The sequence below is a fragment of the Corvus brachyrhynchos genome, unplaced genomic scaffold, assembly GCF_000691975.1.
Source record: "Corvus brachyrhynchos isolate BGI_N302 unplaced genomic scaffold, ASM69197v1 scaffold101, whole genome shotgun sequence".
Classification (NCBI taxonomy): Eukaryota; Metazoa; Chordata; class Aves; order Passeriformes; family Corvidae; genus Corvus; species Corvus brachyrhynchos.
In genome coordinates, this window is record NW_008237239.1 from 14,596,919 (window position 1) to 14,618,455 (window position 21,537).

Below are 21,537 nucleotides of genomic sequence, written 5' to 3' on the forward strand. Positions count from 1 at the left end.
CATGAAATATGGTCTTATTTGGTTTTGGTTTAGGAAGTGAAACAGGAGAAAAATCTTCTCAACTGTCAACTTGAAAAGAAATCGCAAGAGATCCACCAGCTTGAAGAGGAACTAAATATGATCAAGCAATCTCCAATGCAAAGCCAGAATTTTGCAGAAGAAATGAAAAGTGAGTCGTGATTTTAAGTTTACACAACTCTTTGTGTGTTTCCTGCATTGCTGTAAGTTCATTGTGAATTAAGTAAAAAGTTTCTGCTGGGGGGCATGATTAGTGTTTTTTAACAACACTGAGTTTGTTGTGAATGAAAAGAAGGTTTTTGTCTAGGAATATGTACAGTTCCTGAAGATACGCTGTTCTGAAAATAATTAAAGTGTACTGAACTTACCAGCAAATTTGTTTTCATAGAATCTAATTAAAATAGAAAACTTCTGGTTTGCAATTCCTCTATGGAAAGCTGCCTGTATTTAGTGCCTGATAGCCTAAAGTGATATAAACATCCTTCATCTAGTGATATAACTTAAGAGTAATGCTTTGCAGTAGAATGAAAATTGAAAATAGTAAAAGTAAATAGTAATACCTCATCTAGAAAGTTATCAATAGACTTGACAGTATTGACTGGAAAAGATTTGATGATATTTTCTTCTACAGATAAGAATGCTGTTCAGGAAGTGGAGCTGAAATTACTGGAAGAGAAATTTAAAAGGCAAGAGAGCTCGCTTTCACTGGAGAACCTGAAAATAACTTTAGCTGACATGGAAAAGCAACAAGAGTCTACCAGAGGTCTCCTCAAGGAAAAAGATAATCATATTAAAGAACAAGACTCTAAAATAAGTAAGATGGAGGGACAGTCAGAAGCTTTGCAGAAACTCCTTGGGTTAAAGCAGAGAGAATGTGAAGAATTGCAAAAAGAGGCTACTGTTTTTTCTCAATGGAAAAATGAAACTGATCATCTTATTTATAAACTTAAGTCTGAAAAGGAAGGTATGCTGGCTCACATTAATGACTTGGAGAGTTCCCTTCAAAGTCAGCAAAGCAAAAATCATGAGCATGGTGAGAAACTTAGAATGATGCAAACTGAAAGTGACAGGAAATCCACAGAGATTGGAGAACTTAAAGATATGCTGGAATGTAAAAGTGCAGAATTAGAAGAACAAAAAAAAGCTTTTGATGAACTTAAGCAGAAAGCAGAATGTTCTGATAAAAAGTACTGCAAAGAGATAGAAAATATGTCCTGTAAAATATTCCAGCTCACCAACAAAGTTGCTGAAGTAGAAGAAAAGTTACAGTTGGCAGCAAGTCAAGGACTGCAAAGGGAGCAATGCTATCGTGACCTGCTTGGTGAATATGAAAAAATCTGTTGTCTTGTAAAAGTGAAAGATACTTCAGAAGTGACTGAAGATGGAGAAGTTAATTTGCAAAGCAGCCAGGATAAGACTCCTTTAGATAATATGCAACTTGCAGCAACTAACTTCAACACTGAAGATCACAGATGTGCAAGAGCTCTCCTAGAAGTGCGAAAAACTAAGGATCTGGCCAATTTACAAGAGCAGATCTCTTTTCTTGAGAGTTCTTTAGCAGCTCAAAAGCAGCTGAATTCAAATCAGCAGCAGCAGTATGAAGAATTACTGCAAATAAAGAGTGAAACGGAACAAAGATTATTTGCAGTAGAACAGAAGCACAGAAGCTTCATGACAGAAACCAAGCAGCACATCAGTAACTTGCAAGCGGATATTTCAGCACATCAGGAATTAGTTGAAAAAACTTCAGCTATTCTTGAGGAAAAGGACATGCAACTGCAAACTCTGAATGAAAGATTAGAAAACCGACAAGCTGAGCTTCAGGATTTAAAGATCAATAATAAATTGCTTGAAGAGTCACTAAGACAGCTGAAGCTCATGTCTGAAACATGGGATTCAGAGAAGAAGGACATGTCTTCAATGGTTTGCTCATACAGTAAAAAAATTGGTGAACTTACTGAAGAAAATGCAGCCCTTAGGGATTTAAGCAGTGCTTTAAAGCAAGAACAAGTAACTTTACTGGAGGCAAATAAAAATATTTATGATAGTTTAAAGGAAAGAGAAGAAATAATTTCTGAAGTGTCTGGAAAACATGAGGAGGAAAGACAGCGTATTGAATCAAGAACTGAAGAAATCAAAACAGAGCTTGAAGTTTTGCAGGAAAAGTATAAATTAGTAGAAGAAGAAAATGGAAAAGTTATGAGCATTCTGAGAGAGCAGACAATTGAATTTGAGGAAAAAAAAGCAAAATTAGAACAAGAGAAACAGGTACTTAGTGAGAACAAAGATATTTTGCATAAACTAATAGTATCAGAAGAAATAAAAAAGGGTTTGGTTCAAGAACTTCAGCAACTGCAGTCAGAATTTTCCAACATCCAACATGTGCCTTCTATAGAGCTTGACTGTGTAAGTCAGGAAAGGTTAAATGTCAGGACAACACAAAATACAGTTCAAGAGAAATGTGGCCTTGTACCTCAAGAAAAGGAGCTATTGGGGAAGGAACTACCAACAGAAAATGAATCTCTAATTTGCGATGTTAACTGTGAACAGAGACTCTGTTCAGAGCAGTTCAGAAAGTCCATGGAAGAAAAGGACATTGAGCTGAATAAATGCCAGGTTAAACTTGAGCTTCTTCAAATGGATTTTGAGGATAGCAAACTCTCTCTAGAGAACTGCAGGTTAGAAGTGATGCAACTGGAGACTGCTTTAAAAGGTGTGGAAGCAGAACTTGAGAAAAGCATGAGGGAGAAAGAGAGACTGCAGCAAGAACTACTGTCTGTTAAAGAACAGAAAAGTGCAGATTCTTCGCTTACAGCATTAGAGGATGATGGCCATTCATTGGAGTGTAATTATGGTGACATTTCCCAGGATTGTGGCAAAAGACGAATAGATGAAAGTCCCTCATCGGTGTTGCTGGCATCCTCTTTGCAAGTAACGATAAACCAGCTGAGTGAGCTCGAGAAAATGTGTGAGAGGTTGCAGAGTGAGAACACTGCATTAGCCTCTGGATTCAAAGATGCAAATACCAATGGTACCACAGGTATTAATAAAGAGGAGAAAGATAATATAATGAATGCGGATAGCAATTTAAAAGCTGAGAAAGCTGTTCTTCCTGATGAACTTATGGATCAAAGTGATAACAGTGATGTGAGAATGTGTTCTGATAATAAGGAAATGCCCTTCAGACTTAAAGAATGCAATACTTCTGACTATGAAGATTTAAAATTGTCCAGCAAAGAAGTTAAGATACACTTTACTGAGGTAAGAGAGAGGCTTTTGACTTTCCAGAATGAACACCTAAAATTGTATGAACAGCACTGCAGTATGAGCTCAAAGATTTGTGAGCTACAGTCTTGCATTGAAGTACTGAAGGCAGAAAATTCTTCATTGTCAACAAGTCTGAGCAGTGCTCATGTAGATTCTTTGAGAGTGTCACTGTCTTCCAGCCAAGGTGACATGCTGTCTAAATTAGATGACACTAAGGCCACGGATTCTTCCTCAGATCTTTCTGTAAATCCCTGTTTGATAGAAGTAAGTAAGGTGGTTGATTCTCGTAACCGTGGTACATGCAAATGGACAGAGGAAATGAATCAGCCAGACAGTTCTGTAGAAGTAATTTCAGAGGATGCAACAGAAATTTTGGTTGAAAATTTGGACTCTGTTAGAGAGCTCAGGAGTATTACTCCAAGAAAATCTAACCTTGAAAGTAGAATTGAAAAACTGCAGATGCTCTGTCAGACATATGAGAAGGCCATCAAGGTGCTTGAAGATCAGTTTCATGTTCAAGAGAATATGAAAAATGAGGAAATACAAGAGCTGAAAGAAGTTATACTTTCTGAAAGGAAAGAAATAGATCTTCTCAAACAGCAAAATCTATCTGAAAAGGAAGAATGGCAGCAGAAGCTGAATAATGTGACTATGGAGATGGAGTGCAAACTGGCAGCAGAAAGAAAACAAACTGAGAATCTCTCTTTGGAGCTGGAAGCAGCAAGGCTCGAGCTACAGGTCCTTGATTTAAGTTCTCATTCACTGCTGTGCACAGATAATGAAAATGTAAGTAATTGCTGTCATGCAAATGAGTTTTATGTAAAACCTTTGATTTGTGGTGACCCAAATTTAAATTTTCCGATAAAATCTATTTAAAATTGTGCCCCACAGAAGCAGTACTACTTTTTGGAGAAAGAAGAAAAATCTATACTCAAGCAGTAACCTTTGTCCCCTTAGCAATGCTAATAATAGTTCACTTTGTCATGTAGACACCTATTTTCCCAAAATACAGAAATATGTGGTATCTTTGCACGTAGACTTTCAGCAAATTTATCTGAAATTTCTCCCTCAATATCTTTAAAACCTTTTGGCTAAAGATGTGTGTATAAAGAAGTGTCAATCCTTTCTGTAAGAAAGGAAGCTCGGAAGTAGGGAGGGATGCATCTTTTTTTTTTTTTTTTTTTTTTTTTTTTTTTTTTAGAGCAGGAGCTTTACTGGTTTAAGAGAACTTTTAAAACTTACCATGTTTTTTATCATATGTATACTTCCCCCTGATTTTTTTTTTTAATTGATTGGTTCTTATTCCTTGCAGAACATAGAACAAGGAAACAGTTCTTTTAAGTTGGGAGTGCCTGTTGAAAACTCAGGTCTGAAAAACAATAATCTTAAAATAATTCCCGTTGAGGAAATGGCTGCAGGAGATGCCTCTGTGTGTGAAAATGAAACTGAGACTGCTGAAGCAAGATTAATGGAAGATTACACTGAGAATATTTCTGGAGAACATGAGTGTAGAAATATGTCAGGAAAAATAAGCAGTCCCTCAGACCATGCTAGTGCATGGTCATTTTCTAATAGTAGGGGTTTGAGTGCTGGGTATTTCTGTGAAAATCAAATAACTACTGAAATGCTTCAGGAAGAGGCAAAACAGCAGACAGCTGAAAATTTGAAGCTGATCTATGAGATAGAAAAAAACCCAAACCATGTTGGTTTAAAGATAAAAGTAGAGCAATTAAATTTGGAGATGAACTTCCAGGAGGCACAAATAACTTCAAATAGCTCAGCTTTTGCAAAACTGGAGGAAGCTACTGTAGCTGTTAAGGAAGAAAACCATGACATAAAGGAAAACTATGCAACAGTTTCTGTCAATAAGCAGGACTTATCTCTTCAAGTAGTCTCATTAGAAAAAGAACCTGAGAACCTAAAGTCTGTGCTGGAGATATGTAAAGTTAGATCATCTAATGCAGCAGACACGTTGAATGATGTAGAAATGGCCAAGAGAGATTGTCAGGAACAATTTCATGCAGCTGAAAATGAATGGGGGAGTCCAAAATCTGAGCAAGTTAATATTGAGAACCATGCCTTGTTTATAGAGCATGAAATTGAAATGCTTCAGGCAAAATGTCAGCAATTGGAAAGGGAGAGGGAAGTTAACCTGAAAACTATTTCTAGCTTTCAAGAGCACCTTGTTTCAGTCACAGCTGAGAGAAACTGTATTGGCCAAGAGCTGAGTATTTTGTCTGAAAGCAAAAAAGACATGGATCAAAAGCATCAAAAGCTACAAGAACAATTAAAAGAGTTAGAGTTAGCTAAGATGGATTCTACTGAATTCATTAGAAGGTTAGAGGATGAAGTGAGGACACAAGCACATCTGCTTGAGGCTGCAAAATCTGATGCAAATCAATTATCCAATGAAAAAGACCATCTTCTTCAGAAGCTGCAAAGTTTAGGAAATGATGCTGTATCTTTCACCTTAGAAAAAGAAAAACTCCAGAATGAAGCAGCAGATTCAAAGAAAGAAAAAGAGCTGATTGCAAAAGAGCTGGAAACGATGCAGCATAAATTAAGTTCATCAGAAATGGAAAACTCAAAGCTTTCCAAATCTTTGGAAGGCTTGTTAATGGAAAAGGGAGAACTTGCTGCAAGACTCAGCGCAGCACAGAAAGAAGCAGACCAATTGCGCTGTGGAATTGAGAAGCTGAAAGTAAAAATTGAGTCTGATGAGAAGAAAAAACGTCACATTGCTGAAAAGCTGAGAGACAATGAACGGAAAACTGACTCTCTCCAGGATAAAATAGAGAGACTTGAAAGGGAATTGGAGATGTCAGAGAAAAATCTAGAAGATACAATTATTGAGTTGGAGAGTGCCAAGGCAGAGGCAGAAACATTAGCAGCGGAGATGGAAGATATGACTGAAAAGCTGAAATGTTCTAACTTACAAATTGATGTCCTCACCTCACAAAAAGAGTGTTTGGCTAAAGATTTAAAAGAAATGCAAGAAAGATTCCTTGAACTAGAGTCTTCAAATTTGACTACAGCAAAACAGTTGGAAGAAAAGGAGGAAGAAAAGATACAAATCAAGGATGAGTTTGAAAATACTGTGGTATTACTAAAATCTGAGCTCAAAGATATGAGTAAGAAATTAGAGTTTTCATGCAAGGAGGAAGCAGATGCTAGAGTAAAAGAGCAAGTCTTGATTAATCAGGTGGCTCATCTTGAGCAAGATAAAATAATGGTATTACAGGAATGTCAGGAAATAAAAAATGAAAGCATCAGATTGGATCAAGCAAGGGAAGTACTTGTTCAAGAATTGATGGATTGTAAACAAAAACTCGATGAAAAGGTGCAGGAAAATTGCGCTCTTGAAAAGCAGGTGAAAGAAACAGAAGCACTATCTTTGCAGCTGACACATATGCAGCGTGAGCTTGAATGCTGGCACCAGGAAAAAGAGAGGCTGCAGAATTTGATTGCTGAGTTGAAGCTGAAGGAGCGACATTTTTCTGATGGTGAAACCTCTCTGGATATCCTGAATGTTCTGAAAATGTCTTATAAGGACCTTGAGAAGGAACTGGAATCTACACTTTGTGAAAAGAACACTCTATGTAAAAAGGTAATATAATTTCCATTAGGGTAGAGTTCCCTTTGTAGGAGTGAGGATAAAGTGTCCTCTGGGCTTACCACTTCCTTAATAAATTAAATGCTAAAATAATTTTAACCTCAGACTTTTGCAGGAAACATCCTATTTTTAAAATTACATTTTCCATGCAATCATGAATTTTCATTGAATTTACAGAGCTGGAAAGCCCGGCATTGTTTTGCATAGGATGAATGAGAAGGTAGCTTGAAAGTAGATATAGACATTTAAGCAATCAAAAATGCAGGAAAGTTTCCTCTTTCCTGTAGAAGAAAAGGAGAAGGAACAAGTTGGTATTGGGTGATTGAGTTCTTGTATCAAGAATAAATACTTTGGAAGCTCAAAAGAAAGTGAAACAACAATAGTGCATTTGCCATGTGAAAACATCATTACCCTGTTATGACTCTTGCTTAAAACTTGACCAGCTGTGGGAAAAAAAATAACGCATCTTAAAAGCTATTTGTTCCATTTAAGTAAATTCTTTGAAGGTCATGACTCATGAATTAAAAATAATTCTGGAAAATTTAATTTCAGGTAAATGAACTGGCTGAAAGTCAAACTGAGCTGCAAGTCAAGCTAGATAATACAGAACAGAAGATTACCAGATTACAGGAAGAAAGAAATAAGCTTGCTGAAGAAATGCAATGTGTTCAAGAACATTCAGAAAAGAACAAAGTAAGTTACCCCATCTGCAGTATTTCTATGTTCAAGGCCAGATGCTCGAGTACAGTACATGTGTGGAGGCTGGTCAAGGGAGTCTGTGATAATGTACAGTATTAGAGGTTCTTGCTTACAAATTTAAAAAAATCCAATGTTCTCTTCTGAGACAAAATGATCAGTTAATAGTTTTTTCCCTCTTCCTTCCATCCAGACTATGTTTTCTTGGCATAGAGGCCACTGCTGGTTATCTAGACATTTTTCAGTGCTGAGAAATTCTCTACTACAGGCTTTCAATCATCAGACTGAGGAGATCAGATAAGGAATAAACCATTTTTCGAAACTACTTTCAGTAGTGCTAAAGTAGTTCAGGGCAAAGTCAAGGAAGAAACAATTTTAGAGCCTTTATTTTTAATTTGTTTGCATTTAATTCTTTGAGGCTATTTTATCATCTAGACAGCTTTAGATCTTAATTGTGAACTGTAATATATCTTTAAACCACTTTATGTGGTCGTCTGACCTACTAACATTATTTAGAAAATTTTATAACCAGGGGGTTGTTTCTATTGTGGCATTGAGGATTTTGAGTGGGAGAAGAACAGAGATTTCCACAACTTTCAGAAATCCTAAATGGAAATACAGGCCAGCTGTCCAAAAAGTAGTTAGGAAGGTGGATGAAAATTAAAATGCTTAGAAAGTTTTGTCATCTTAAAGAGGGTGGGGAAAGTGACCCTTAACCTCTCAAGTCACTCTCAGAGGGAACAATGTTTGTAGAGGTTAAGCTTTGATTTTGGCAGTGCTGCTTGATTTAACGGTGTTGGAAAACTTGCACATGTTTTCTTTTAAGAAAACCTTCCTTTGCCTTCTGTCCTACCTTTTGTGTTCATATGTTCCTTTCTTTGATTACAGTGTGTTTACCCACTGTTAAATATCTTTTTCCTATCAAGTTGTTTTTGGAAATTCAGAGATGCTTCAGATTTAAACAGTTGAATGGGTCAACCCTTTCTCCATTGAGATAATTCCAAATACCAACGAAGGTGCTATTACTGTTTACAGATTCAGCTGCAGCTAACAACGTCAGAAAATAATGAACTGACCAGGAGTTTGGAGATGGTCCAGCATCAACTACAAGAAAAAGAAAGTGAAATTAAAAGACAAATATCAGAATACAAAGACAGACTACTTCAAGCAGAGAAAGAGCATCAGGATGCTCTGACAGAAGCAAACAGAAAGGTAAATCAGAAAATAGAAAGAGTAGTGCTGTGAGTTTTTAATTCAGTTCTCGTATTTGACAAAATTTTGCTGATACTATTGCAAAAGAATTTCTTTGCTAACAATATTTCCAAAATCTACATACCTTAGAACTTAGTAAGTGTTAAATTAACCTTTTTCCATATAGCAAGCACCTAAATGTGAATTTATCTCACAACTCAGTAAGCATTTAATCTATATAAAAATTCATTGGGACTATAACCTTGAAAATGGGGAAGCAACAGTATATTTAATCCAGGAAATTGTTGTTTTGGTAGGAATAGGGAAGAAAATTTAACCACTTCAGGATATAAGGACAAATTTGTTGGAAATATATTTGTCAGATGGGCTATATGCAAAGAGCTATCAAATTCTCTGCAGAAATATGTGTGAACATTTACTTGAGGCCAGTAGAACACAGGCAAATAACTTACTATAATTGTTTCTTAATAGTTATCATTCTTATTAATAGAAAGTAGATGTCAGAGCAAGTTATAGTAAAATATAAAGATTTTCTTATGACAGACTTCTTAGAGGCAAGATTCTAGTATTCAAAATATATACTTGAGACAAATTGCCCTTTCAGTTTTAAGCTCCTCAAACATAACATATTAAATTTGCTGTGGAATTCCTGTGGGTTTGTGATATGCTGTTAGGCACATCTTTAAAGTACAACTCAGTGTCCCTTTTATTATCGTAGTAATTAGGCACATTTTCTTTCTCTAGAATGAAGTAGAATTTGAGGCCTGTCATGAGAAGATTAGTTCACTGGAGCACTTTGTCAGGTCACAAAAATTGGAAATTGAGCGTTTGAAGTCAAATAACGAACAGCTAAACAATTCCCTTAAAGAAGCTAATCAAGCCTTAGGAGAACTCCTAAAAACTAAGGTAAGAGAAACCCCTAAGCATGACCAATTTAATGAGATTCCAGACACTGTGTAGTAAAATAAACATAGTATTGAGAACTGGTGCTCCAGAACTTTGGCTTGACTTTGATACAGCTTTTGTTTAACTAAAGAGAACATAGAGCCTGGAGAAAACATTGTTACTATTGATTTACATTAGATAAATTCTGTGTGCCGTGACTGAGATCGCCTAGAATTGGTTTCTGTGACCCTAAACACAGCAGTCTACGGTGTCTGCAGCTGAGCTAAAACGTGGCTGGAATTCACTCAAAGAGCCTTTGCAATGCCTCTATTTTCTGTTTGTGAATTACTTTGATGGTAAAATGTACCGTCACCGATCAGCATTAGTCTTGATAGATTGCTCTTGATTCATGTTTATCAATTCCATTTTATGTGGCATTCTCACATTACAGTTATTAACTAGTGTAATTCTCTGACGGAATTGTTCTTAGTGATGCTGGAATATGAGCTCCACATACTGTGAGCTACTGACAGCTGGGAACAGTTCTTCATGTTCTTGGTTTGCTTTCTAGTAGCACAGGTGAAGCTTCACTGTCCATAAAATTGAATTTATGTACCAATAATCCCTGCATTTTTCTTGTTTTCTTGGTGGTTTGGGGTTTTTTGGGGTTTTTTTTGGGTTGATATTTGGTTGGGTTTTTTTTTTTGGTCTTGCTTCAGTCTGTGCTTGATTTCTGGCTTCAACTCTACTCCCACTTCAGGAATAAGTGTCTCTCTAAATGGTCTTGCTTCAGTCTCTGCTTGATTTCTGGCTTCAACTCTGTACTCCCACTTCAGGAATAAGTGTCTCTCTAAATGCGCTCTTGAAGAAACACAGTCAATTCAATTTACTTGCAAGTAAACACAGAGTTACAATACACTCATCTTGCTCAACAGTTCTTTATTCTTAGGGCCTTCCACTGTGGAGTTAATTTCTTTAATAAGAGCAGTCCTGTGGGATGTGTGCCAGTGACAGAAAACGGTACCCATGGTAGTGTGAATGTAGCAGACAAGGCTCTTAGCTGTGCTCACGGTGCGGTATTTGCACACTGGTTGGTACCAGACCGGTGGGATGATAAAAGTTTCAGGTTAGACATTGTGAAGAATTTTCTCACTGTAGGGAACAATGTTAAGTATTGGAAAGGGCTGCCCAGGGAAGTGGTGGAGTCACCATCACTGGAACGGTTCAAGAAACAACTCAACGTGGCCCTTAGTGCTGTGGATTAGTTGATATGGTGGTGTTCCATCAAAGGTTAGACTCGATGATCTTGAAGGTCCTTTCCAACTTTAATGATTCTATTATTTCATTTGACATTATAATGTTTAAAAGGAAGAGTTATGTTTCTGGTGAAATAACTAAATTTCGTACTTTTTAGGCTGATAATAGTAACGTTATAATTCAGCTGAAGAAGGAAAATGAATATGCCCACAGTAAAGTGCAGATGTGGATGAAATCCTGTAAGCAGTTGGAACAGGAAAAGGAAATGTTGCAGAAACAACTAGCTGAACATGATGAGCTGCTAAAGAAGGAAAATCTGACTGTGGCAAAGCATAATAAAGAAGGTAACTGAATCTAGATTATCTTAAAGCTTTCTTAGTGGTGCATTAGTCTGTAAAACTTTCTTGTTCCCTAAAATGTCCACTTGCACATGCAGCTCTAGTACAGAGCGTGATTCTTAACTAAGATAAAAAATTACAAGTGCAAATGTCAAACATTTTCAAAATCTAGCTAATCTTTTTTCCTCTTCAAGTTATTGTCTCTCTTCTCAGAAACAGCACTAGGTTATGAATAAATAAATTAAATATTAGATTTTTGGTGTTAACCGTGGCTTAAGGAAGAACAGAGATGTTTTCCTTATTAAGCAAGGTTTGTGTGCAGGTTCTTTTATCATTTTTCAGCAAGCTTTTCCCTCTGATTCTCATGCTTTGTTCTTTATATTTTAGCTCGTCTCATGAGATGCACTGTATTGCAAATGATACTTAAAGCAAGTTAAGGGTGCAAAGTGAGTGCTGAGAAGTTACAAAACGAGAGGGAAAATGTTTCCCCGTGCACTGGTCAAGGATTATTTTCAAAATTTGCATGTTCTCTATTTAACAGGGACATTACTATGTCTATCATATTACTGAGTTTGTTTCACAGTCATTTTTTTATAGTTAAACTGTTACAGAACATGTATAATTAAAAGATGTGTGACCATTGTATTATAAATTCTTATGTATGCATAATTTTTATGTCAGTTATATGAACAATAATGTTTTTCCTTGAAAGATGCTGATGATAATGCCAGTACAGAAGAAATCAAGTTAAAATTGGAAGAATTACAGGAATCTACAGAACTGAAGACCAGAGAAGCAAATGAGAACTTGGAGAAATACTGCTCTTTAATTGTTAAATATCATAAACTAGAGGAAGCAAATGAGATGCTGAAAACACAAGTCAGTTTGTTGAGTACTCAGCTGAAACAGCAAACGAGTGATGCCGTCAGCACTCCTTTGCTGAATTCAGATACGTCATTAACAGTGAGCAAACAGTCTGTCAGAGAGAGAAGGTCAGATGGAGATACCACTAAGCTTTCAAGTAAAAGGCAGAGATGTGAAGACAGCAGAAAAGACAATGGAGAACCAAGATCTCCTGCTCCTGAGACTTCATCGAAAAAGAAAAGGAAGTGTGATATCTCTCAAAATCTCTGTCAGGAGAACACTGACTGTGAGCTGGATGGGCTTCCAGAAATAGTGCAGAAAGGTATTTGTGTGTCTTGTGAAGGCAAATGTTTTCTGAGCACAGCAGGTGTGCTTTTCCTCTTTTTTTTTTTTTTGCTGAAGGGCTTTCACTCTGAGTTGGGGATTATGCAAACATTTTTGGTGACAGTGATGGAAGGTGAAAGCAGTCAATGAGAGACGCGGCAGTTGGTGGCAAGTTAGCTTTTGTGGAGCTCTGGTGTTAGACCAGCAGAACGCATTTCTGTTGGATTAATAAGTCCCATTCTGCTAAGAGTTAAATGGTTGTGGCAGTCTCCTGTGCTCCCATCACCTTACTCACAGGTGTAGTGTGTAGTGAGGTGATTGGAGACCAGAAACTGGGGAGGACTGGTGTCTGGAGAGAAGCCCAGGTGTGTTCCCCAAATGTTTGCTTATTTGTGTGCTTTTATTTCTTTCAATACCAGTAATTAAAAGTGTGTTAATTTGCAAAACATGAAATCAAATAAATTCCCTGAGTTGAAACTGTCTTGCCCACAGCAGTAATACATTAACATCTCCATGAGAGTTCACTTTCCATCTGCTATGAATGCCATGAAATTAGGTAGCCTGGTGTTCCATATAAGGGTTTACTGCAGCAGAGAGTAACTGAGAAGCCTGCACAAATCAGGGCTTGAAAAATATATTGTATGTTCAACTACCTATCAAATAGCACTTTATAATTAATGTAATTACCATCAGTAAAGGACAAACCATAGAGATACTGAATTGCCTCAACTTTGGTTACTCCCATAAGTCAGAATTTCTAAGGCAAAACATTATTTGCATTTCACTTTCTTACCAGCATTACTATTTTTCTGAAAATAGACCTGTTCTGAGGATGTATGTGCCATATATCATATTTGACTTTTACGCTAGATAGAGAAATAACAGACAATCTGTAACACAGTAGTTCTATGCAGAGAAAAGTATTAAAAATCAAGAGCATTATGTCACGTTATCATGAATTAACCATTACTGGTTTTCAGTTTGAAATTACACTCCACATAATAATGTAAAGAAAAAGACCAAACACTTGTTTGAATTTTTTTCTGTAGAATTGCTCTTGTAATTCAGTGGTTGTTCTGTGATAGCCAAGTTTTGCATTTGAATTTTGGAATGCACAAGATCTATTCAGCAATCTCTTTGTTCCATTTTCTCCAATGGAACAAATGATTTATTTCAGTCAGCTATTTTACTCTATTGTGAAGAAAGAAATCCACTTGAGGAAGTGTGATTGCTTTAGCTGGTTTTTATAGAAGCTGTTTATTTTTCAGGGTTTGCTGACATCCCCACTGGCAAGGTCAGCCCTTACATTTTACGTAGAACAACACTGCACCTCAGATCCAGTCCCAATCTGCCTTCCTCAAGTGAGAAGAGGCCTTTGCCTACACAGGACTCACAGAAGTGCAGGCCAGACCATCTTGGTGAGTGCTGCTGTTCGACACCTGGTGGCAGCAAACCACAAAAGGTAACTTGGAAAAATTTTTATCTGGATATGAAAGTCATGGGGAAGACTTAATGCATTCACTAAATGTATTCATCTTGCCAAGTCTATTTGAGGACATATCATTCTTTATGTTCCTCAAAAATACAGTGGAGAGAAGATCATAAATACAGAATAACTAAAATATGACATAGGTCTTGACCATAGTAGCAATCTGCAAATTGTTCATGCGCTGTTATTTGTGACCTCATAGGAACAACCAGTGAGAAATGTAAATTCAATACAGGTATATTTTCCATTTCTTATAATGGATATTAAAGAGCAGATATTCTTTATACTGTGGTTTCTTAGGTTGCAGAGAAAGTAACCACCAAAAGGACTAACCTCTGGGAGTTTGAGCTTGAAGTTTTCTGCAAACAGATTTTCTTGGAATTTATAGAATAACTACAGATATTTGTGAGGCTATTAAATATGTAAATAGGGAACATCTGGATGATAAAGAATGGGTTGTGTTTGGAAGGGGCCTTAAAGATCAGTTAATTCCAACCTCCTTGCTGCAGATAGGGACACCTTCCACTAGACCAGCTCATGCTTACCAGACTTTGATGTCATCAAAACAAATAAATACTACACAGTTATGTTTTGAAGTGGATTGTTATTAAAAAAAGTTTAGTAACTGAGGTTTACATTAACTTTGTGTTTTCAGTAATAGACACCTTGCTGACTGTTTCACAGTACATCAGAGTAACATGTTCTAAGATGATGCAAATGCTTTGCAGGTTATAGAAGATTGTTCCAAATTTAGGACAGAAATAAACCTTTTGTTGTCCAAAACCTCCTCCAAAGTTTGTAACCATGTTATCTCAAGTTGAGCAGTAAGACAATAGTTATTGATAGCTCTTTGTGTGAGGGCTGCACAGAAATATGTCAGTAGATAAGCAGATAAAATCCTTCCAGTTTGCCAGGTTACACAAAAGCATTCTCTTGACAATCAACGAAATCTTGCACATAGCTTTTTGGGGTTTTTCTTTATTTTTTCTTTCCTTTTTTTTTTTTTTTTTAATCCAGTTAGTTTGTATTTGCACATAAAGTATTTTGGCAAGATACCACAAGTAAGTAAAGGCAAGTGCCACATAGTTAATGAAGGTACAGCTTTTGAGGCCAGAAAGCACCATTGGGAAGACAGATCAGAGCCATAATTTGTTTGGAGCTACAGCAACAGGAAATCTGTGGTTTGTAGTGAGAGTAAATCCACTGAATTTGTGTATGTTATTTCAAGGGGTAATTACCCCACTTGCCAAGAGTTGCTGCTTCTTACAGACATTGCCTGGAGGTCTGTGTTTTGTTACTGTTTCATTAAGTGATGCCAATAAATTTCATTTATACTCCTTTATGTCTGTTTCCCTATAACTTTAGAAACAAGTGATGCTGCTCGTAAAGAATCTGAGTAGTGAAAAAAGAAAGGAAGCCTTGGTCACAGAAAGTTGTGTAGTAATGACCTGCCAGAGTGGTGTAAGCTTGTAGACTCTTGCTGACCATAGTCAAGATTATAGCAAGTAACAAGTAATCAGTAATAATTTTTTTCTAATTTTACTGGGGGAGGGATTTCCCTAACATTCCTCCTTTTTTCTCTAAGTTTGTATTGTCTAGGTCCAAGGACAGGCTACTCCTCACCTTCCACTAGATCACAGTAATTAAGATTTCATTGTTGGTTTTGTTTCCCCCCAAGTGTAAATATGCAAAAGTCATCAGCTCCAGGAATTAGTGCCCTTCTCTCTTGGACACTGCTGGATATGTGTGTTGGTTTTATTTCAAGATGATGTACATTTGGGAATTTCTGGAGGAATTGCTCATATTGTTTCACCATTTGTTGAAACCATCAAAAAATGTTGTTTCATGCTTTATATTAATACAGTAAATGGTGTGTTTTGTTTTAAAACTGAAATAAGCCTTGTTTCCTTCTCTTTGACAGATACTTGTATGTAATTTATTTCAAATACTCTTTCAAACTCTTCATACTCTTGCAAATTTCTCAAGGTGTTTAAAATGTGCCTGTCATGTTCATATGCAAATGTATTCACTTTTTAATGTGAATTTAATGTAGAATTTAAATTGAGTGCTTTGGCTGCACATCGGTCAAAATGTGAAAGCAGTGGTTTCTGTCCAGATGTCAGCAAAAAAAGTGACACCTATGCTTTGTTTGCAGAATATGTACAGAAAAAATTAAATACAGCTCTTGGTACGCACTACTAGGTACTTTAGTAAACAGCTTAAGAGTACTGTCTCTTCCTTGTGTAGCTTTTTTCTGTTCCTGGCAGTAGCTTGCCAGTAGTGTAGCAGATATTTCATCTCATACCACAACAAAGCAAGAGTTATCAAGCCTCATTGTGTTGTGTATTCAGAGTGATAAGTGCCTTAAAAATATTTTTTTCTGTTTTCAATATGTCTGTGTTTTTTGTAAATTCCCGATATTTAGTCTTTTGCAGCAAGTCTTTTGACCCAAGGCAGAAAGCATATATGGTTTTCCATTACCAGTAAACAAGGATGTTTTTGTGTTACAGGAAAATGGTGAGCAGCAGTCCCAAGCTTTTCCACTGATGAATTCTACATCAAGGTCACCTCTTTGCCTGCATAAACAACCTCCGAAACCTCTCTCTGATAATACCAGGGAGAGTTGTATGATGCACAAAGCAAAAAATTCCCTAAATGAACAAGGATTATCTGAGCAAGATGAGCAAAAAGAAAATTGTAAGGTGCAGTAAATCTGACTTAGTCACAACTCAGAATAACTGGTGATCAAAACCCATTTATAAAATAAGTATCAGAACTATATGGAGGGCACCATTTTCTCTTCTCCAATGAGTAATGATATATGGTTTCTGCAGAGCTTGTTTGTGAATATTTACTAATACCAGTAGTCACTCAAATTGGTGAGATAATAGTGAACAGATATAATTGATCTTATAGAATCACAGAAGCAGCTAGGTTGGAAAAAAACCTTTGAGATCATTGAATCCAACCTATGACCTAACACCACTTTATCAACCAGACCATGGATCTGAGTGCCTCATCCAGTCTTTTCTTAAACACCTCCAGAGATGGTGACTCCACCACCTCCCAGAGCAGCCCACTCCAATGACCAATCACTCTTTCTGTGAAGAATTTCTTCCTAATGTTCAGCCTAAACCTCCCCTGGTGCAGCTTGTCTGTGTCCTCTTGTCCTGTTACTTGTTACCTGGGAGAAGAAATGGACCCCCACCTGGCTACAACCTACTTTTAGATGTAATTGTAGAATTATGATTGTAGAATTTTCTGTAAATACTTCTTTATAAATCTGTTAAAAAAATAAGCCATAGAAAAAGTGCCCACATGTTGCCATGTAGTTAATTGTTGTCATTTTAAATGTGTACCAATCATTGATTTACAAATGGAAAATAAACTCACCTAAATATCTAAAAATACTAGTTTACAGGAAAAATGTGGCAAACACTATTGGATGATTGAAAAGGAAGCAGTGGCTTAGGTACTAGGTGCAAGACGAAAAATATAGAACCAGCTAGAAAGTGAATCCAGTGCACAGGGCTCTCTCTTACTCATTCCCTTCTTCCCCCTTACCCCTTCTCTTGTTCAATGATCTCTCTTTCTCATTCACTTCTTCCTGCTTTTTCGCTTTTCTCGTTCCTTGCTCTCTCTTTCTCGTTCCCTTCTTCCCCCGTTCCCCTTCTCAAATTCGTTGTGCTCTCTTTCTCGTCCTCTTCTTCCCCCTTTTTCGCTTCACTCATTCGTTGCGCTCTTTCTTGTTCCTTTCTTCCCCCGTTTCACTCACACTCGTTCATTGTGCTCTTTCTCATTCCCTTCTTCTGCTGTTTCCCCCACACTTGTTCGTTGCACTCTTTCTCGTTCCCTTCTTCCCCCATTTTGCCCTGCACTCGTTCGTTGCCCTCTTTCTCGTTCCCTTCTTCCCCCTTTTCCCCTTCACTTGTTTGTTGCGCTTTTTTCTCAATCCCTTCTTCGCCCGTTTTCCCCCGCACTCATTTGTTGTGCTCTTTCTCATTCCCTTCTTCTGCCTTTTTCCCTTCCCTCGTTCGTTGCGCTCTTTTTCTCGTTCCCTTCTTCCCCCTTTTTCCCTTAACTCGTTTGTTGCGCTTTTTCTCGTTCCCTTCTTCCGCCTTTTTCCCTTCACTCGTTCGTTGCGCTCTTTTTCTTGTTCCCTTCTTCCTCCGTTTTCCCCGCACTCGTTCGTTGCACTCTTTTTCTCGTTCCCTTCGGCCCACTTTTCCCCTTCACTCGTTCATTGTGCTCTTTTTCTCATTCCCTTCTTCCCACTTTTTCCCCCGCACTCATTCATTGTGCTCTTTTTCTCGTTCCCTTCTTCCGCCTTTTTCCCTTCACTCATTCATTGTGCTCTTTTTCTCGTTCCCTTCTTCCGCCTTTTTCCCTTCACTCGTTCGTTGCGCTCTTTTTCTTGTTCCCTTCTTCCTCCGTTTTCCCCGCACTCGTTCGTTGCACTCTTTTTCTCGTTCCCTTCGGCCCACTTCTTCCCAAGCACTCGTTCATTGCGCTCTTTTTCTCGTTCCCTTCTTCCCCCATTTTCCCCGCACTCATTCGTTGCGCTCTTTCTCATTACCTTCTTTGGCCTTTTTCCCTTCACTTCTTTGTTGCTCGCTCTTTTTCTCGTTCCCTTCTTCCCACTTTTCCTCCGCACTCGCTCGTTGCGCTGTATTTCTCGTGCCCTTCTTCCTCCATTTTCCCCGCACTCGTTCGTTGCGCTCTTTTTCTCGTTCCCTTCTTCCCACTTTTCCTCCGCACTCGCTCGTTGCGCTGTATTTCTCGTGCCCTTCTTCCTCCATTTTCCCCGCACTCGTTCGTTGCGCTCTTTTTCTCGTTCCCTTCTTCCCACTTTTCCTCCGCACTCGCTCGTTGCGCTGTATTTCTCGTGCCCTTCTTCCTCCATTTTCCCCGCACTCGTTCGTTGCGCTCTTTTTCTCGTTCCCTTCTTCCCCCGTTTTCCCAAGCACTCGTTTGTTGCGCTTTTTCTCATTCCCTTCTTCCCACGTTTTCCCAAGCACTCGTTCGTTGTGCTCTTTTTCTCGTTCCCTTTTTTGCCCTTTTTCCCTTCACTCGTTCGTTGCTCTCTCTTTCTCGTTCCCTTTTTCCCTTCACTTCTCTCATTCGTTGCTCTCTCTCTCTCTCTCTCTCTTATCCCTTCTTCCTGATGTAATAATACTGTGCAAGTAGGGGTGAGACATGATTCAAACAAAGCCAAAGAGGACTGTCTGTTTCCCCAAATCTAAGCATCTGACAATGTACTTCTGTAGCTGAGGGTCTTATGTTGATCCTCACATTTGCCAAACGGCTCTTGGCTAGCCCGTAATCCTCTGCAAGATGGGGGTGAGCACTTTGTACCAGGCCAGAATGGACCCTGTAACAACAAATTTGTTCTTTTTCTACCAGCAATGGCTGGCTGCTGCTCCTCTGCAGGTCACCCTTTACCTCAACAATGCTTAACCTCAAATCTGTCTGTATGAACATCATTGAAGACCTGTACTTGATGTAAGGAGAGTGGATGTGTTGGGAAATGGTCAGGTGTCAAGAAATATCTGTATGGAATGCCCTGAGTTACCTCCTTTTCATTCAAGAAAAATCTTCTCTGAGATATCAAAAGACAGTGACTTATCTGGAAATAGCATGTAAGAATCAATACAAGAGAATAACCCCATCCAGTTCATGATAATGCACTTGAATTTAGGATGCTTTGTTACAAAAATCCTCACCCCAGCTTGTGGATCTCAAAGGTGTAACTGGGCTTGCTCAGTAGCATAAACCAACTTAACACTATAGAAAAAGGTAACATCAACTCCATCAGTCATTATCCAACTAAACAGAAATGAGTTTCAGATAGTTCATATTGCTTATGCTCACCTTGCCTGGCCAGGTTTCAGGGAAATCTGGCTCCTGTACATGAGCAGTAGTGCCCTAAGGCTCCAAGGTGCACAGCAGATAGGCATTTTCACATTGTTGTTATTTTGTCAGAAAGATGTTTCTCCCTTCAAAACGTGTGTAATAATGTTTTCTACTCCTTGGAAAAGATTCCTTAAAATAAGAGACAATACTTCTGTTTCAAGAACTTTTGAAGTATAATGATACCTTCTACATCAAGATTAGTTTTACACTCAAAGCAGAGTGGTTTTCTCTTTTTACATATACATACACACCATTCTTCTGCCTTTCTTACAGTATTGTCTGTCAGAATGCAGTTTAGGAGAACAAATCATCTATTCATCAGTCTAACAAAAAAATCTTTAAAAAAATTCAACATTTGTATCACGTGTTTAACAGAATCAAACAAATCCATGTCTTTTTCCTTGTTGAAAAGAACAAAATCTTGCCACACAAGTTATCCTTCAGTAACTAGATAATACCTGTGCTTGGGGTCATAGCAGTAGATCTTGTGGCTTTTTCTTAAACATCTCAAGTTGTTTGTTAACTCAAGTGTTAGGTAATTAAAATTATCATTGTGGCACTATGCCTAAAGACATCTTCCAGAGAGACTAAAAGGGGCCCATCTCAAAGGATGCATTTTCTTGCCTCATCTTCTGTCAGGGTACTGACAAAGTGGCTCATAAAAGCTAAATTATTTCAGACCAAATTTTGTATCTTAAAATTACTGAAGGATCATCTGTGGAATTATGGAAATTTTGAAAAAATTAAGTCTCTTGAGGTAGAAGCATGGGTATGAAGAGGCTTTGCTGGCCGACAATAGAAAAAACCCAAACAAAACTGCTGTTTTTCTATTTTAATCTGATGCCTTGAAAAGTATCCCACTTGGAGAAGAGTGTGGAAAAAACATCTATCTTTAGAAAACTGTCTAATCTTAACCAGACAAGTTTGAACAACTATGCTATAATGAAAGAAGTGACTATCATCAGTAAAAGAAAGCACTGAGACTTCAGTTGTTACATATTTTCCTACTTGGCCGCATTTGTATTTTATAAGCCTTTAGATTTCATTAATGTAAAATGTTTGCATTTTGAAAGGTTACAATGACTAGGTTTTTTTAGCAACTAGTATGTGTTGGAGTACTGGGTAATCTCAGCTTTTTGACATAGGTTAAGATTTTAAAGACATCTTAGATTAATGCCTAAATCTCTTCAAAGTGGGACTTAATATTCTACATTCTGTTGCAAACTGATGAGACTTCAGGTCACAACTCACATAGGGAAGCTGTATCAGGAACATAATTTCCAACCTATCTGTATATCAAGCATGCAGAGGAAAAAAAGTACTTCATCGGATTTCCTAGTATTATTGCATAGGATGTATTTTGTCAGCTCTCTGTAATGAATGGAAAGGTACTTGTATGTGGCTTTCTATTCTGATTGTGAAAGTCCCTGTAAAAATCTCTTTGGTGCTCTGCTATTGCTCTTAGCATGCTAACCCAGTTGTTGCCACAGTAATACTGTGTTACATCACAGGAAGATGCATTAGCTGGATCTCTTTTTGACTTTCTTGTTTACCCAAGGTTTACATTGTAATTGGTGTAAAATGTAGTTTGCTGTCCCAAGTGGTTTTGCATGCTCCCTGAAATGCCCCAAGTAGTAAGTTAAAAAGCATGTTGCAGGAAT

The 21,537-nt window shown here is 37.7% G+C and overlaps 2 protein-coding genes across 3 annotated transcripts in view; one reads left to right on the plus strand and one right to left on the minus strand.

Moving 5' to 3' along the window:
- Nucleotides 1-16,796, plus strand: part of CENPF (centromere protein F) — a 35,634-nt gene extending 18,838 nt beyond the window's left edge. For both annotated transcript variants that reach the window (XM_017730029.1, XM_017730030.1), the window contains exons 11-20: nucleotides 34-169; nucleotides 650-4,071; nucleotides 4,598-6,892; nucleotides 7,451-7,591; nucleotides 8,630-8,806; nucleotides 9,551-9,712; nucleotides 11,106-11,292; nucleotides 11,999-12,472; nucleotides 13,743-13,936; nucleotides 16,474-16,796. In XM_017730029.1, the coding sequence (XP_017585518.1) occupies nucleotides 34-169; nucleotides 650-4,071; nucleotides 4,598-6,892; nucleotides 7,451-7,591; nucleotides 8,630-8,806; nucleotides 9,551-9,712; nucleotides 11,106-11,292; nucleotides 11,999-12,472; nucleotides 13,743-13,936; nucleotides 16,474-16,674 (7,389 nt within the window). In that variant the 3' untranslated portion in view covers nucleotides 16,675-16,796. The remainder of the gene's footprint in view (nucleotides 1-33; nucleotides 170-649; nucleotides 4,072-4,597; nucleotides 6,893-7,450; nucleotides 7,592-8,629; nucleotides 8,807-9,550; nucleotides 9,713-11,105; nucleotides 11,293-11,998; nucleotides 12,473-13,742; nucleotides 13,937-16,473) is intronic.
- A 1,512-nt stretch (nucleotides 16,797-18,308) lies between these two features.
- The window catches only part of LOC108445530 (spermatogenesis-associated protein 7 homolog), a 37,595-nt gene continuing 34,366 nt past the window's right edge, over nucleotides 18,309-21,537 (minus strand). Inside the window, 1 exon segment of the mRNA XM_017729600.1 lies at nucleotides 18,309-19,138. Coding sequence (XP_017585089.1) covers nucleotides 18,309-19,138 — 830 coding nt within the window.